The sequence below is a fragment of the Lytechinus pictus genome, chromosome 4, assembly GCF_037042905.1.
Source record: "Lytechinus pictus isolate F3 Inbred chromosome 4, Lp3.0, whole genome shotgun sequence".
NCBI lineage: Eukaryota > Metazoa > Echinodermata > Echinoidea > Temnopleuroida > Toxopneustidae > Lytechinus > Lytechinus pictus.
Window position 1 is genome coordinate 22838016 of NC_087248.1, and position 14700 is coordinate 22852715.

Here is a 14700-nt window from a genome sequence, read left to right on the forward strand (position 1 = left end):
AAGGAGGAGAGGGGGAGGGGAAGGGGGAGAGACTGGGTTAAGGGAGCAGAGGAAGAAAAAGAGGGGTAGGGAGAACGAGGGAATGGAAAAAGATGAGAAAGGAGAAGAGAGTCCATGGGTTATGGGAGGAGAAAAAGATAAGGGTAAGGGAGGAGAGAGAGAGAGAGAGCTAGAGGATGGAGAGGGATGCAATTGGTGAAGGAAATAGGATAGGTAGAGAGAGGGAGGGAAGGGGTTAAGCAAAGTATGTGAGATTAAATGAAGAAGAGTTAATCAGAGAAAAGGAGATAACGAATATGTTTGTACTAGGGCCTAGTATCGTTGGATAATTAGCAAAGAACATGGTTTGCCCCTTGAAACCTAAACAAATACTGCAAGCTTCTAATCATTTCACAATTCATAATATGGTTCCCTTTTGAATATATTTTTTATATATACTTTTGGGGGAATCGTCCGACCCGCCCCACCTTATTTTCCCTATCTCATAAATAATGGTTGCTCTCTCAAGCCATGATTACTTGTGATGTTTGGCAGACTTGTTTGATATTTTTTTAAGAGCGCCACCTCTTCATCCCCAGGCCCGCTATTATACTCGGACCATATAACTCTATTGGGGTGTTGCAAGAAACTTGCGATCAATTGCAAGTCTATTTTTGGTCCCTAAATCAATCACATGTCTTGTAGTTAATTGCAAATTAGTGATTGATTGCTAATCTGCTCCTTGAAACAAGAAGTTTAATCTGATTTGCTACAGCTAACGTTGATCTATCAGTTGTAAAATTGCAACAGAATATTTGCAATTGATCGCAAATATTTTCTTGTAACACCCCCATATGACTCGGACGCACTTAAACGTACCCGCACCTCGGAAGCGGACGATTGACCGCGAGCTGATTTATGTAAATAACTCCTTGCAACACTATCATGACTATGAATTGAATAGGAGACGACATGGTCTACATTTGTGGACGAGGTTAGTTCCGTGTGTGCAGCAATTGACTCACTTTTGAGGAATAGATCGTCATTTCTGCGTTGTTAAAAGTAAGAAACTTTACTTTCATTATTTCTTTACATCTAACTATAGAGAGGGAGGTTTTACTTGCAATGCACCTGTTGACGTGAATTTCCCCATTTATTAACATTTGCAGCTTATATTATCATGTCATTATCATATCATTTAAAGTTGTTTTATTTTCCTTCAGTTTTTAGGCTGACGCGAAGGGAAGTTATTGTATAACTCTGTACCATTTCTTTGATTAATGAATTAATATTTGAAATATCATTACTTAAAGGGATGGTCCGGGCTGAAAATATTTATATCTTAATACATAGAGTAGAATTCACTGAGCAAAATGCCGAAAATTTCATCAAAATCGGATAACAAATAATAAAGTTATTGAAGTTTAAAGTTTAGCAATATTTGGTGAAAACAGTCGTCATGAATATTCATTTGGTGGGCTGATGGTGTCACATCTCCACTTTCCGTTTTCTTATGTTATTACATAAAATCATAATTTTTTCATTATTTCATACTTGTGTGAATAATATGTCTCCCTTATAATGAAATAAGTTGCAGCAATAAATATCTAATGCACTAAATCAGTTGTCATTCCAATTTTTCTACTTCTTGGAGGAAATATTTGAATAAACCTCATTTCATATAATAAAATACAAAAGAACAAGTGGAGATGTGACATCATCAGCCCACCTAATGAATATTCATGACGACTGTTTTCCCCAAATATTGCTAAACTATAAAATTCAATAACTTTGTTATTTGTTATCCGATTTTGATGAAATTTTTGGTAATTTGCTCAGTGAATTCTACTCTATTTATTAAGCTATAAATACTTTCAGCCCTGACCATCCCTTTAATTGTTTTGAATCAGAAGGAATATTTTACAAGGCCTAAATAAATATTTATGTATCTATTCGCCTAAGATACTTATTAACGTCACATTAACTTGATAATAATAAGTATCTGTTATGAATGATATAAGTTCTTTTTATCTTTCGAATTTTCACCAGCTAATTACAAATGGCCTCGCCAAAGTGGGCGGAGTTAGGTGTGGTACCGGATGTGATTGACGTGGCCCCGCCCCTCAGAGCTGAGGTCGTCTACCCATCAGGTGTGTCATGTGACTTTGGGAACGAGCTTACGCCAACTCAGGTAAGTTTAGGCCAGTGTGGTTTATAGGCCTACTTTTGTGGTGGCAAAATCATTATCAACGTCAGTGGCGTAATGAGCCAAACAGAGAAAAAATGTTGGTCTTTTTACAATAAAAACCTAATTTTGGAATGTATTTATACATTATATTATTTGAGGATATCATATTGAATTGAATTTAAATTGAATTGAATATTGCACACTTTCCCCTTTCACTTTTTTTTCTCTTTCTCTTTCCTACTTTATCTTGGTCGCGGTAGGGTCTTTGATTATATTGCATTATGAACATGGCAAAGTGTGTAAACTTTGAGTCATGAATTCGTATTTCCATTATCTCATATGCTGGTAGCCATCATGGAAAAAAAATCTTCATTGAATTCCTATGAACTATAACCTTGCGAAATGTAAATGAGAGTGGATATATGCTGGTACTAAAGCAAATCATGTTTAAGAATATTTTTAGTCAATGTAACAGGACGAGTGGGGGGGGGGGGGGTGATTGGTGCAAGAATCAAAGTGACGTCATTTCCCCCCTCAATAACGGGGGGGGGGGGTGGGAGCTGAGATGTGTGACAGAGACCTCATTCTCATCTTACGTCTTATTGCCCTTTTCTTGCCGCTTCTATTCTTTTTAATTTGGTTTTATTCGTTCTAGAAATCAAATGGGGCAGCCACCGGCCTTTGCCTTCTCGTAGCATCTCCCTGGAACAGAATTATACCTGTGTAATATATGGGGATTCTTTTAATGCCGTATTGCCCTTTAACTACCATTAACCATTTATCAAATTTATATTACCGGAACTAAGGGGCAACTGCCGGTATGAGATCACAAACTAAAACCTATACAGTGCAAAAACTCCGGTGTTTATTTAACACCAACCCGGAATCTATTTATGTCCACACCATAGAGGTATTGAAACAACACCAGTTTGGAATCAAACCGATGCTGCTTTGATACTAATTGGTGTTGTATAAACACCTTTTTGGTGTTAGACCAAAACGAACTGGTGTTGTTTAACACTTTTCTGGTGTGGACATATATAGATTCCAGGCTGGTGTTAAATCAACACCGGAGTTTTTGCAGTGTATAAAACCGATAATAAATGTTTCTGCTTTGATTGACATCGACCTGACGTCCGGGCGGACTTCCTATCTTAAAAAGGAAAAGGTTGGGATAGTTATTTCTTATAAACACCTAATAATATTTTGACGCTGAATATGTTTTATTTTGTCTTTTTTTTTTTTTTATGTGAACATAAATAGGTAAAGGACATGCCCCATATTACATTCCCATCTGAAGAGGGCGCCCTCTATACCGTCATCATGACGGACTGGGATGCATCAGAGATGGTGAGGGAGGTCCATCACTTCATGATGGTAGACGTATCAAACGGGGACTCGAAGAATGGCACTGTCCATTCTGAGTACATCGGATCAGGTGCTCCCGAAGGAACAGGTTTGTTTTAAATATAAAGTAATACAAATCAAATACAATTTTACAGACGAGCATTCTTAATTCGTAAAACAAAAAAAAAACAGTATAATATTGAGCATAAATGGAAATGAGGGGGGTCCACTAAACAGCAAAGCTTGTAAAGTGTGGATCCCCTAGGAAATGAAGAAAATATATATAAGATAAGTACTTTCCATTCTATGAGTACATCGGATCAGATGCTCCGTATCGTTGAATTATTAGCAAAGAACATGTTTACCCCTTAAAACAAATACTACAAGCTTCTAATCATTTCATAATTCATGATATGGTTCCCTTTTGAATAAAAATTATTTTCTAATTATATACTTTTGGGGAATCGTCCGACCAGCCCCACTTCAATTTCCTTATCTCATAAATAATGGTTGCCCTCTCAAACCATGATGTGATGTTCGGCAGACTTGTTGTGCCACCTCTCTCTTCCCTGAAGGAACAAGTTGGTGTATGTTGCTGTTTTTGAAGGGGTGAAGGGGATCGAGAGGGAAGAGATGGTCGTGAAAAGTGCCACTAGAAATGCTCTGAGTGCACAAACGAATTGTGGGTCAAGCAACTGTTCAGATTAAGGTACAGTAACAACAGTTCCTGTTGCATCACTAGGCAAAGACCGAAAACCTCCAGTTTTCCATCATGCATGGGAGTCCTGTGAATCGCACCCTCTGGCTCCGCTCCCTGGCCCTGATGACAACCGCTCGCTATCAATCGATGTGTAGGAGACGAATGAGAAGAAAAAAAATTAAAACTTTTCCAAACAGACCGATATCAACTGTCTACTCTATATAAATCCGCCACCCGACACTCGTCATATTTTGCAGTGGCTCTCCACATTGATTTGTCTGTGTTGATGGGGAGGGTTAATGTTGGAAAAGACGCTGGGTGTTGAGCGGATTCCAGCTGAAAGACGAGGCTTGGGTTTGCCTGGGTTCCAGTCTTTCGTTTCCTCAGTGTCCTGGTGCCACCTGTAGTGAATCCTGTCCAGGGGCCAATACAGTAGCTTAGCATTCATCGTAGAACATTTTTTTAAGGATTGATTGCATTGACTGCAATGTACAAGCAATCGTGAGAATAATTAATTAATTTCTTTTATAATTTCCTAAAAAGCGCATTGAGCACTCTACAGAGTGGATTTGGCGCGATATAAGTCTAATTATTATTATTATTATTAAAATGCACAATTGCTAACCTGTGTGTTACGTGACCTAAGGGCCTATCACAGGAAGAATTGCAATCAAATGCAGCTTGATTTTCAACCAATCAAAAAATAAAAAATAAAACCCACGCATTTAGGATTTTTTATGCAAATGGACACAGAGCTAGGAGGAGCCATCGGAAATTCTAAAAGTTAACTGAAGGTAGGATCTTGCCTGTGACCCTTTGCCTGTGACCCTTTTGGTCTTTGACTGGGACATTTTCCCTTGTACTTTGCGGCTCGACTGACAAGTTTTCATTACCTGTTACTGGTTGCTCCGATCTTAATATCTCAGAATGCATAGGGTTAGAGTAAGGATTGTTTGTAATAGAGTTTTTGGTTCAGAATGTAAAGATTAGAATTAGGGTTTACTTAGTTTTGGAGGCAATGTTTTATGTTTGGCTTAAAGTGCAGATTTTCCATCGGACCAATTGTCGCTGGAGCAAATGTCATGGAACCTTTTAGCAATGCTCCTAGTGATATCTCCCTGACTTTTACCTAAGCAATGGAATGATCGTTGTATTGCTGAATTTTATTCCAGTTTGCCACAGAATGTTTACTAAGTACACTTTCTTGTTACTGCATTAATTACCTTTAGTTTATAAAAGCTTTCATCCTGTATTATCATAAAGATTCGTTTGAAACGAGATTTCCTGCATTATCTTCCTCTCCAGGTTTACATCGATATTGCTTCCTCATCTACAAGCAACCACCAGGATTCAAACCTGCCGAGCCGTATCGGGCAAGGAACCGCGAGAGACGGTACAAGTTCTGCTTGAAGCGGTATGCTGCAGAGAATGATCTGGGTGACCCGGTTGCAGGGAACTTCTTCCAGGCTCAGTACGATGACTGGGTCCCCAAGCAGAAGGCTGAATTGGAAGCAGCAACTACTACTCAGAACTTACAGTTTTATTCACAGTGACACTACCTTTCCTAAGGGGACAGGGGACAAAATGTGTCCCCTCACGGAATTTTGATGGCCCTTTTTTTTTCGCTGTTGTAACATTTCTACTTTGAATGCATTTACCCGTTGCTATTACAGTGTAGGCTACTTGGCCAATAAATTATTATTGCGAGATATCAATCGCTGATGGACGTGTTGTCGCTTTCTAGTGGATCTAACACAATTCAGAAGATTTATATGAATAATCAAAACATCAAAGTTGGTGCTTATCTCATTAAATATCAAACCCCCAAACCACCGTGCTATTTGAGTTCAAATGACGGTCTTCTGATCATGCGCAGAGTGGAACTATGAAGTGGACTATTCATCTCAAAGACTTCTAAAACTGGTACCTTTTGCATCCTAATTTTAACGTTCAAAGTTATGTAAGGCGTGGCTCGCTGGTAGAACAGCTTTAACAACTGTCTAGAATAAAACATTATTTGATATCATTATTAGGGCCTATTGATAGAGTTTTTTAAGTGATGATATTGAATTCTTTTGTTACCAACATTGCAATAATTTCAAATAAATTCTTTCACCTGGCAAGTTAACCTATCATATATATTTTTTTATATCTATTCATGTCTTTCCGATATGTACCTCTGGGAAATTTCACAAAAGTATAACGTTAAAACTTAATGTGCAATGTCATTACCTGAGAATTCGGCAGAGCACGAACGTTAAGACCTATAACTTTTTATTCTTTTACGTATTTCCGTATACATGTAATACAATGTGCATTCAAATAACAATGCTATTGTTGGCCATTGAATATATTGAGCATTCAGTAGAACTTTAAAGTGATTTGAATAATGTCATGAAATAATCCGACTTTGCTAAGATATCACATTTATATTAAAGAAAATACTAAGATCTGATAATGTGTGAAGTGCAGTGTATAGCACATTTTTATTGATTATTTTCATGATTATGTTGGGCGTGAATTAGATAATAATGTGACTTTTTTCTACCTGCTAATTTCTAGTGATGTGATTGACCAGCGGATTCAGGATTTGAGTAAAGATTACAGAGATCAAACAGATAAAGGGAAATGAAAAAAAATGAAAATCTATATTTTATTGTTCGAAAATGAAATAATGAAAATAGGTTTTGCCCGATTGATCGTGGGCCCGGCAGCCACTGAGCAGCGCCAGATTGACGTAGCTCTATCATGTCTATCTATTGTATTGTTGAACGCCAAACAGGGTAGCAGCAACTCCCATCTTTAAACGTCTTTTGGTCTGACGCGACCCCCGACCTCCCGGTTTTGAGACACGCTCAACCAAGTGAGCAAACACCGGTAGCATGGTTGAAGAAGGGCAAAGATCAAAATAAAAGTTAGACTTTGAATTTGTTCACACATATATTTGATGGAAAATATAGTAAAGAACTTAATTTAATGTATACAACCTTAGCAACAATTATGCAAGGGTCTATTTATGTTATTTATTGCGTTTGTTTCAAAGAGAAAATTAAATGAGTTTCTAATTGTACATTGGGGTGGGGGAATTACCCTAGCGCCCCGCCTCATTCCCAAATCCCCGCAACACAGTAATGCATGTTTTATTTTCCTCTCCCAAAATGTTCGACAGACTTAATTGTCGTTTGAGATCTTTTTCGATATCGTCATCTCTACCATCCCTAGGTAAAGATTAGCTATTAATCGCTAAATGAACTAGCCTATCAAGATCACCGTTGCATGCGCATTTTGCTCAGTAGACTGACGAGGAACCAATCAGAGCTTTTCTTTCAAATTAGCGATTAATGTTAACCTTTGTGTTACGGCCGGGCCCAGGTCAGCTGGCAATCGGTTGCACTCCAAAATGGGACTTCAGGAGCGGTGCCAGGGGGAGGGGGGGGGGGGCTTTTTATCAAGAATCGAAAAGGAGGGGTAGAGAAATATTTAAGAGTAAAAGGGAAGAAAGTTGGACGATATTTAGAAAAATTATAGTTCAGGGCCCCCGTCTTACATAGAGTTGCGATTGATCCGATCAACTGATCAACCTCAAGTATATGAAAATCCACCATTGATGTCAAACATTTTTTATCCAGGAAATTTGCACAATGTCCTTTGAAAGCAAAAAAAAGGCACACTGAATTTTCAAGAAAACGATAAACGTGTCATGTCTAGAAAATAGTTTGAGCAAAACATGCATTTCAAATGTTGACGTTGCTGGCTTTCCATCGTTGTGATTGATCAGATCAATCGCAACACTTTGTAAAGACGGGGCCCTAGGCTATGAAACTTCGTCATACTCCTGTAAATTATATTGAGAAGAAAGATATGACGTCAGTACCTATAGGTAGCGTTCCCCCCAACAAGCAAACTTTCTCGGAGTCATTCCTGTCTGTCACTAGTTAACTTTGTAAACAACTTTTGAACTGGATAGGAAGATATAGGAAAGGAAGCGATCTACATTTGGGAAGCGTCGTGATATTCCTGTAAATTCTATTGAGAAAAAAATATGACGTCAGTACCTTTAAGCATTGGTGGCGGAAGCCAAAATATTTAGGGGGGTCCAACTGAAATTTTGGGATGGACACAGGTAAAAAATTGGACAAGCACACACACAAAAAAAAGGTTATCAACCAAAATTTTAGGGGGGGACTACAACAATTTTAGGGGGGTCCACCTGAATTTAGGGGGGACGCAGGAAACAAAATTGACAAGCAAAAAAAAAAAGTTATAGACAGAAATTTTAGGGGGGGTGTCCGTCCCCCCGTCTCAAATTTAGGGGGGGACATGACCCCCGTCCCCCCCCCCCGCTACCTAGCGTTGCCCCCCCCACAAGCAAACTTTCTCGGTGTTATCCCTGTCTGTCACTAGTTTACTTTGTAAACAACTTCTGAACTGGATAGGAAGATATCATGGTCATGGATATACATAGAAAAGGACGTGATGTACATTTAGGAAGAGCGAGACTGATTCGTGTATGTAGCAGTACTTTTGAGGACAATTAAGATCATCATTTTAAACGTTGTGCGTTTCAGTAAGATAAACGTCGGATTTGCAACTTCTTTCCATTATTTTTCAACCTCTGGAAATATACGTATGTGGACATCACTCGTTGATTACTGAACCCACTTTGATATACACTTCTAATCTTGAGTCTTACTCGAGTTGGTGAATATACATGAATATAGTGTGATTGTGTACCGAGGCTCACTGTATATTTTAGAGTCGACTGTCCAGGGACTTCTGCGGGATTTCTGTGATCTTGTGAAATGTGAATGAACATTTTTTATTAGGCAATCATCCCCATATAGGCCAGAGGTGGTGCTAATGGAGGAACGGGGAGCGATACCCCCCCCCCCCGAATTTTTCCAACCTGGTAAAAAAAGAAGTAACAAGAAAAGGGAAGAGAGAAAATTATCCAACAAAGAGGACCAAGTCCAGTTATTCTGAATCTATTCCTGTTAATGAGGACCTATTCATTTGTGAATTGAATTGAATTGAATTTATTAGAACTTCACTGGCAATTGCCAGTATTTTGTTCATAACAAGAAGTACAAAATGATACAAGACATATATACAATGCAAGGAATATAAGCAAACAAACAAAAACAAAATAGTATTTCGTCAAAAAGAAAAAAAAAGAAAAAAAATGAAAAAAAAGAAAAAAAAAGAAAAAAAATTGAAAAAAATGTGTCAAAAACGGTCAAATTGTCATCTTGCTGCCCCCTCATAAGAATCAACTGCCGCCTCCCTGTGATATGGGCTATACAGTTGTCATGTCAGGCCTCTATTTAGTGCTACTAGTAGATTGGGTCTATACAGAGGCGGAGCACACATAATTATATCGACGCGTAGATGAGTAGGCCTATATCAAATTCTATACGAAGAAGTAAATTTTGATCGATAGCCATTGTGGGGTGTTATTAACCTGATAACTGTTGCCTCTTTGTTCTGGAATGATTTTAAGTTTCCTTTCCCTTTTTTTTTGTTCTAGTTATTTCATCAGCTAATCACAAATGGCATCGCCAAAGTGGGCGGAGTTAGGTCTGATACCGGATGTGATTGACGTGGCCCCGCCCCTCAGAGCCGAGGTCGTCTACCAATCAGGTGTGTCATGTGACTTTGGGAACGAGCTTACACCAACCCAGGTAAGTTTAAAGGGAGATTCCACTCCCGTCTTCTAAAGAATAATAATACAAATACAAAAATAAAATATGCCTTGTGATAAATGTTTAATAACAGAGGTTCACGGTTCGAGCCCTGGTCACGTCTTTCGGATGGTGACGTTAAATGTCGGTCTCAGACGTAAATAATCAATTCTGATGGATACTTGTCTGACAAAATTAAATTACACACCCACACCCCTCACACCCCCCACACACACACACACAAACTCACCAAACTGGATCAAGTAGGGACTACTAATAGTATTACAAAGAGGAAAGTAATCTGTAATAAGGTACTAAACAAGAATTCACGAATTAACGCTTTCAATTAGATTGCATTACAAAGATGTTTAATTGCCGATTTTTTTTTTAATAGGAAGGGCGGATACAGGCAGTGGTGTGCAAACGTTTTCTGCTTAATAGCAAAAAGAAAAGAGAAATATAACGAGAAAGATATAATATATAAAGGTTACCAACACAGAGGCAGTATTTACCCCCAAAAGGTCGACAATTCCTACTGCCCCCCCCCCCGTATCTGGAGGGTCTTGAGATTTGAATACTAGAATTTTCTTAAATTTGCTGGTAGTTTTTATCAGGAATCTATACATTCCTACAAAAAAATTGTAATCCAAAGTAAAGTGAGATAGGATGTTTTTTTTTAATGGAAACATTCTTAATTACTAATGTTATACCTTGGGTAATTAAGTCCTTTTAACGGTAGCCCCCACCCCTACCCCCCCCCATAATCATCATAACAATATTCCTCGCGGTCCCTCAAGTTATAATTCTTTCACAAGCTATACCTGGGCCCCGTCTTACAAAGAGTTACGATTGATCCGATCAATCTCAAATATATATGGAAATCCGTCATTTTCATAATTTTTTCTTTAGAAATTTTGCTCAATGTCCAATGAAAGCAAAAAGAAGCATACTGATTTGACGAGAATGTGTGAATATACGTCATTTCTAGAAAATATTGTGAACAAACATGTATTTTAGAGTGATATTGCTGGCTTTCCATAGGTACGATTGATTGGATCAATCGCAAATCTTTGTAAGATGGGGATCCAAAACTTGGTAGTTGTTGTATAGGAGGAAGTTTCACATTGATGCAGGGATTCGAGGTTCGACCCCTTGTCAAGTTTATCGGGTGGTATACTTTAGAGGTTGGTCCCACATGCAAGCCTAAACTTCTGATTAAAACCAGGTTCCGTCTTACAAAGAGAAATCCATCAGTGTCATATTTTTTTCTACAGGAAATTTGCAAAATGTCCTTTGTAAACAAAGAACAAAGAATGTAGATCATATAGTATCATACCTAGAACACAGTTTGAACTAATATGCATTTTATATGTGGGCGTTGCTGGCTTTCCATAGTTGAGGTTGATCAGATCAATCGCAACTATGGATGGCCAGCAACGTCAACATCTATTATGTATATTTGTTTAAAATATTTTTTAACTATGATGTATATTCATGCATTCATTGTTTTCTTGATAATTCACTTGCTTCTCTTTGTTTACAAAGGGCATTGTACCAATCTCCTATAGAAATAATTATGACACTGATGGATTTCCATTGAGTTACGATTGATTGGATCAATCGTAACTCTTTGTAAGACGGGGCCCAGGTCTGTATAAATGTGATCACACATACATACCTATTCTCTATCCCTATGAACTTTGTACATAAGTGACATTCCTCAAATGTTCACTTCTTTTAGGTAAAGGACATGCCTATTATCACCTTCCCATCTGAAGAGGGCGCCCTGTATACTATCATCATGATAGACTGGGATGCACCAGAGGCGGTGAGAGCGATACACCACTTTATGATGGTAGACGTGTCAAACGGGGACTCTAAGACTGGCACTGTTCGTTCTGAGTACATCGGATCAGGTGCTCCCGAAGGAACAGGTTGGTTTTATTCCATGTGTGCTTTGGAGAAAAAAATGCATGACGGGAAGAGGGATCGAGGGTGACCGGAATATTCCCCAGGGAGTGTAAAGTAGACGCGTCGAACGGGGACCCTAAGACTGGCACTGTCCATTTTGAGTACATTAATCAGGTGCTCCTGGGGCAACAGGTTCATTTTATTCCATGGGTATTTGGTGAAAAGTGTTGCATGACGGAAAGGGGAAGGGGGCGGGTGATAGGAATACTCCACAGGGAGTGAAGAACGTACATGCCCTACTACAGATACTACCAAAAAATGTAAAAAGTCGTATATAAAATTGGAAAATGTTATATAACTTATTTACCACAGTTTTTGTGTTTGTTTTCAATTAACCATATCTCATCGACCGTCGCCCTGTAATGAGAGGGTCGTGTATTTTTTTATGAGAAGCGCATTCCAGATGACCGAGGTAATAACTGTATATAAAGCGATTTTTGCTTTGCTCATTTTGTTCAGGCTTGCATCGATATTGCTTCTTTGTCTTCAAACAACCGCCAGGATTCAAACCTGACGGGCCATATCTTCCAAGAAGTCGAGAGAGAAGGAAAAAGTTCTGCTTGAAGCGGTATGCTGCTGAGAATGACCTGGGTGACCCGGTTGCAGGGAACTTCTTCCAAGCTCAGTACGATGACTATGTCCCCACGCAGACGGCAGAATTGAATGCGGCAACAAAAACTAAGAATTTAGATTTTTATCAATAGAGATTTTACGTAACTCTATTGGAGCGGCACTCCAGGTTGGGCGCGTGGTACCACCCCGCTTACCACCCCTGAACTTTCAAGTAGTAAGAAAAAGAGGGGGGGGGGGGGTTAAAAAAAGATATGGTAGAAGAAAATGGAAAAATGAAGAAGGAAAGGTATTAAAATAAGTGGACGATGTAAACAAACAAAAGGTGCATCAATGATCAAGGGACATCATACTCAGTATATAGCGCCTTTGTATGGCTTCGTCTTTGACCCTCTACGATCCCTGATACGACCCCTCTACGACCCATCTACGATCCATGAAGGAATAGTACGATGACTGATTATACAGTGAATGCAAAAATCGTAACCACCTACAATACCATAAAAACATCGTAGACTATACTCCATTGTATGGTATTCGTAGCAAATGTAAACGGGTCATTAAGCATGACTTTACATTTGTGAAATAGCAGATTTATCAGGATATGCATATTAGGATAAGCCAAACAGCAGTAGAGTAATTTCTGTTAAGATTAAACTAAGAAACAATTTTTTCATTGCTTTTGATAGCATCAAAATGCATTAGGAATAGTCCATGATAAAATTAAGTTCATCTTAGTTCAAAATTACGTATGTTTATGAATTAGATTTCAAAGACAGTTGTTGATTATTATTTGGAGTATTAATTCATTTCTTTAAGTCAGATCCCTGTTACCATTCCAGGTCGAACCTTCCATTTTAAAGCATTTCTTTTTGTTTTAGATTGATAATCGATTATAAAGACAACTGCTGAGATTTTAACCTGATGTTAAGTCATGATTTTTTTTAAGAAAAATAAATAATTAAATATCTGATAGTATTTTTTGATAATATAAAGAGTACGCCTTGTTAGTTTAGATCAAGAGTATCATGTAGTGAAACTGAAATCATGCAATAGTTTTGAATATATCCAGTCAGTTTATTTCATTGAATCGAAATTACCTGTATGAATTTGAAACACACAGGGATCCTTGGTTTTCAATTGGAGGTCATTTCGTCCGCGGCAAATTTGATAAGAAAAAAAAAGATCATCACTTCTGTATGAAACACATATTCCCAATAAAAGTATTTGCTGTGACTCTCAAAAGGGAGCACACTTGTGTAGGAACAGCATATTTACATTAGAAATTTTGGTCATGGATCTCAAAAGACCGGATGTGCTCCCGGATCCGCTACTGATAATTACCTATAACTTTCTTGAAATTTTGATATTTTAACACTTTCATTTTTCACCTTGTACATGTATGTGTTACAGTGGCGTACCTAGGATTTTCCACAGGGAGGGGGGGGGGCAAAATAGTCCGCCAAAAAAATTGACAAGCCCCCCCCCCCCAAAAAAAAAGGTCTTCAACTTCAATGAAGGGGGCCACTGTTGGCTCGTCTCGCAGGGGGGGGGGGGGGGGCAATACGTCCCTTGCATGGGTTGTGACTCGTCAGGGGGGGGGGGTGGCAGTCTGTCTCCCCCATAGGTACGCTAGTGATGTGTTAGATGCATTTCTGTGAAAGTCTGTTTAAAACTTTTCTGAAGCTCTAAATAAGATCTTGCATGCAAAATCAGCTCCAAATTTTGTAGTGAGTATATGAAAATTATATTCATGTCATGTTTAATTTTATGCAGATTCTGATACACAATGACAGTGTGAAATTAAAAAGGGATAAGCAATGGCATAATATCTGCAGTTCATTGGTTTGTGTTGTTGTTGAAAATTATCGTTTTACATGTATGTAATTATCTCAATTTATATTGTTTTTAAAATAAATGGTATAATTGTATATATCATAATGTAATATTATTGTATTTTGTTTTCTTTTTGCTGAAAATAAATATATACGAATTCAGAATTTAGCATTCAGTAGGACTGAAAGTGATTTGTAAATATATTTTATGAAAAATCGCATTTTACGTCAACCACATCAAATAGTAAATATTGTAACTAAACACAACGTAATTAGGTGCTTGCAGTTATGATCAGACTGAAATTGCTCACAAATTCATTGGTTTATTAAAATAATACGTAGAATGGGAGGCCATTGTCAGGACACTTGAGCAGATAATAACATCTTTTGCTCTGAGCTTTCTCCAAGATAGAATCATCACACAGTAAA

General features: G+C 38.1%; 2 protein-coding genes across 4 annotated transcripts; both read left to right on the forward strand.

The window, feature by feature from the left end:
• The first annotated feature begins 585 nt into the window (after nt 1-585).
• On the forward strand, nt 586-6342 carry LOC129258300 (protein D3-like). Its single transcript, XM_054896588.2, has 4 exons — nt 586-1041; nt 2029-2170; nt 3431-3623; nt 5520-6342. Exons 2-4 carry the CDS (start codon nt 2039-2041, stop codon nt 5765-5767), a joined length of 573 nt encoding a protein of 190 aa, XP_054752563.2. The 5' UTR covers nt 586-1041; nt 2029-2038; the 3' UTR covers nt 5768-6342.
• A 2311-nt stretch (nt 6343-8653) lies between these two features.
• On the forward strand, nt 8654-14380 carry LOC129258298 (protein D3-like). Of its 3 annotated transcripts, none has more exons than XM_064098985.1 (4): nt 8654-8841; nt 9742-9895; nt 11637-11829; nt 12326-14380. In XM_064098985.1, exons 2-4 carry the CDS (start codon nt 9764-9766, stop codon nt 12568-12570), a joined length of 570 nt encoding a protein of 189 aa, XP_063955055.1. In that variant the 5' UTR covers nt 8654-8841; nt 9742-9763; the 3' UTR covers nt 12571-14380. The 3 variants fall into 3 exon arrangements, with proteins under 3 accessions (XP_063955055.1, XP_063955057.1, XP_063955056.1); XM_064098987.1 differs by having other exon boundaries at nt 8657-8722; XM_064098986.1 differs by having other exon boundaries at nt 8676-8781.
• Nucleotides 14381-14700: the final 320 nt, after the last annotated feature.

Coding starts and splice junctions, on each gene's coding strand:
- LOC129258300 (XM_054896588.2), top strand. CDS start 2,039: ATGGCCTCGCCAAAGTGGGCGGAGTTAGGTGTGGTACCGGATGTGATT. Junction 2,171..3,430: donor ACGAGCTTACGCCAACTCAG/GTAAGTTTAGGC, acceptor GAACATAAATAG/GTAAAGGACATGCCCCATAT. Junction 3,624..5,519: donor AGGTGCTCCCGAAGGAACAG/GTTTGTTTTAAA, acceptor CTTCCTCTCCAG/GTTTACATCGATATTGCTTC.
- LOC129258298 (XM_064098985.1), top strand. CDS start 9,764: ATGGCATCGCCAAAGTGGGCGGAGTTAGGTCTGATACCGGATGTGATT. Junction 9,896..11,636: donor ACGAGCTTACACCAACCCAG/GTAAGTTTAAAG, acceptor CACTTCTTTTAG/GTAAAGGACATGCCTATTAT. Junction 11,830..12,325: donor AGGTGCTCCCGAAGGAACAG/GTTGGTTTTATT, acceptor CATTTTGTTCAG/GCTTGCATCGATATTGCTTC.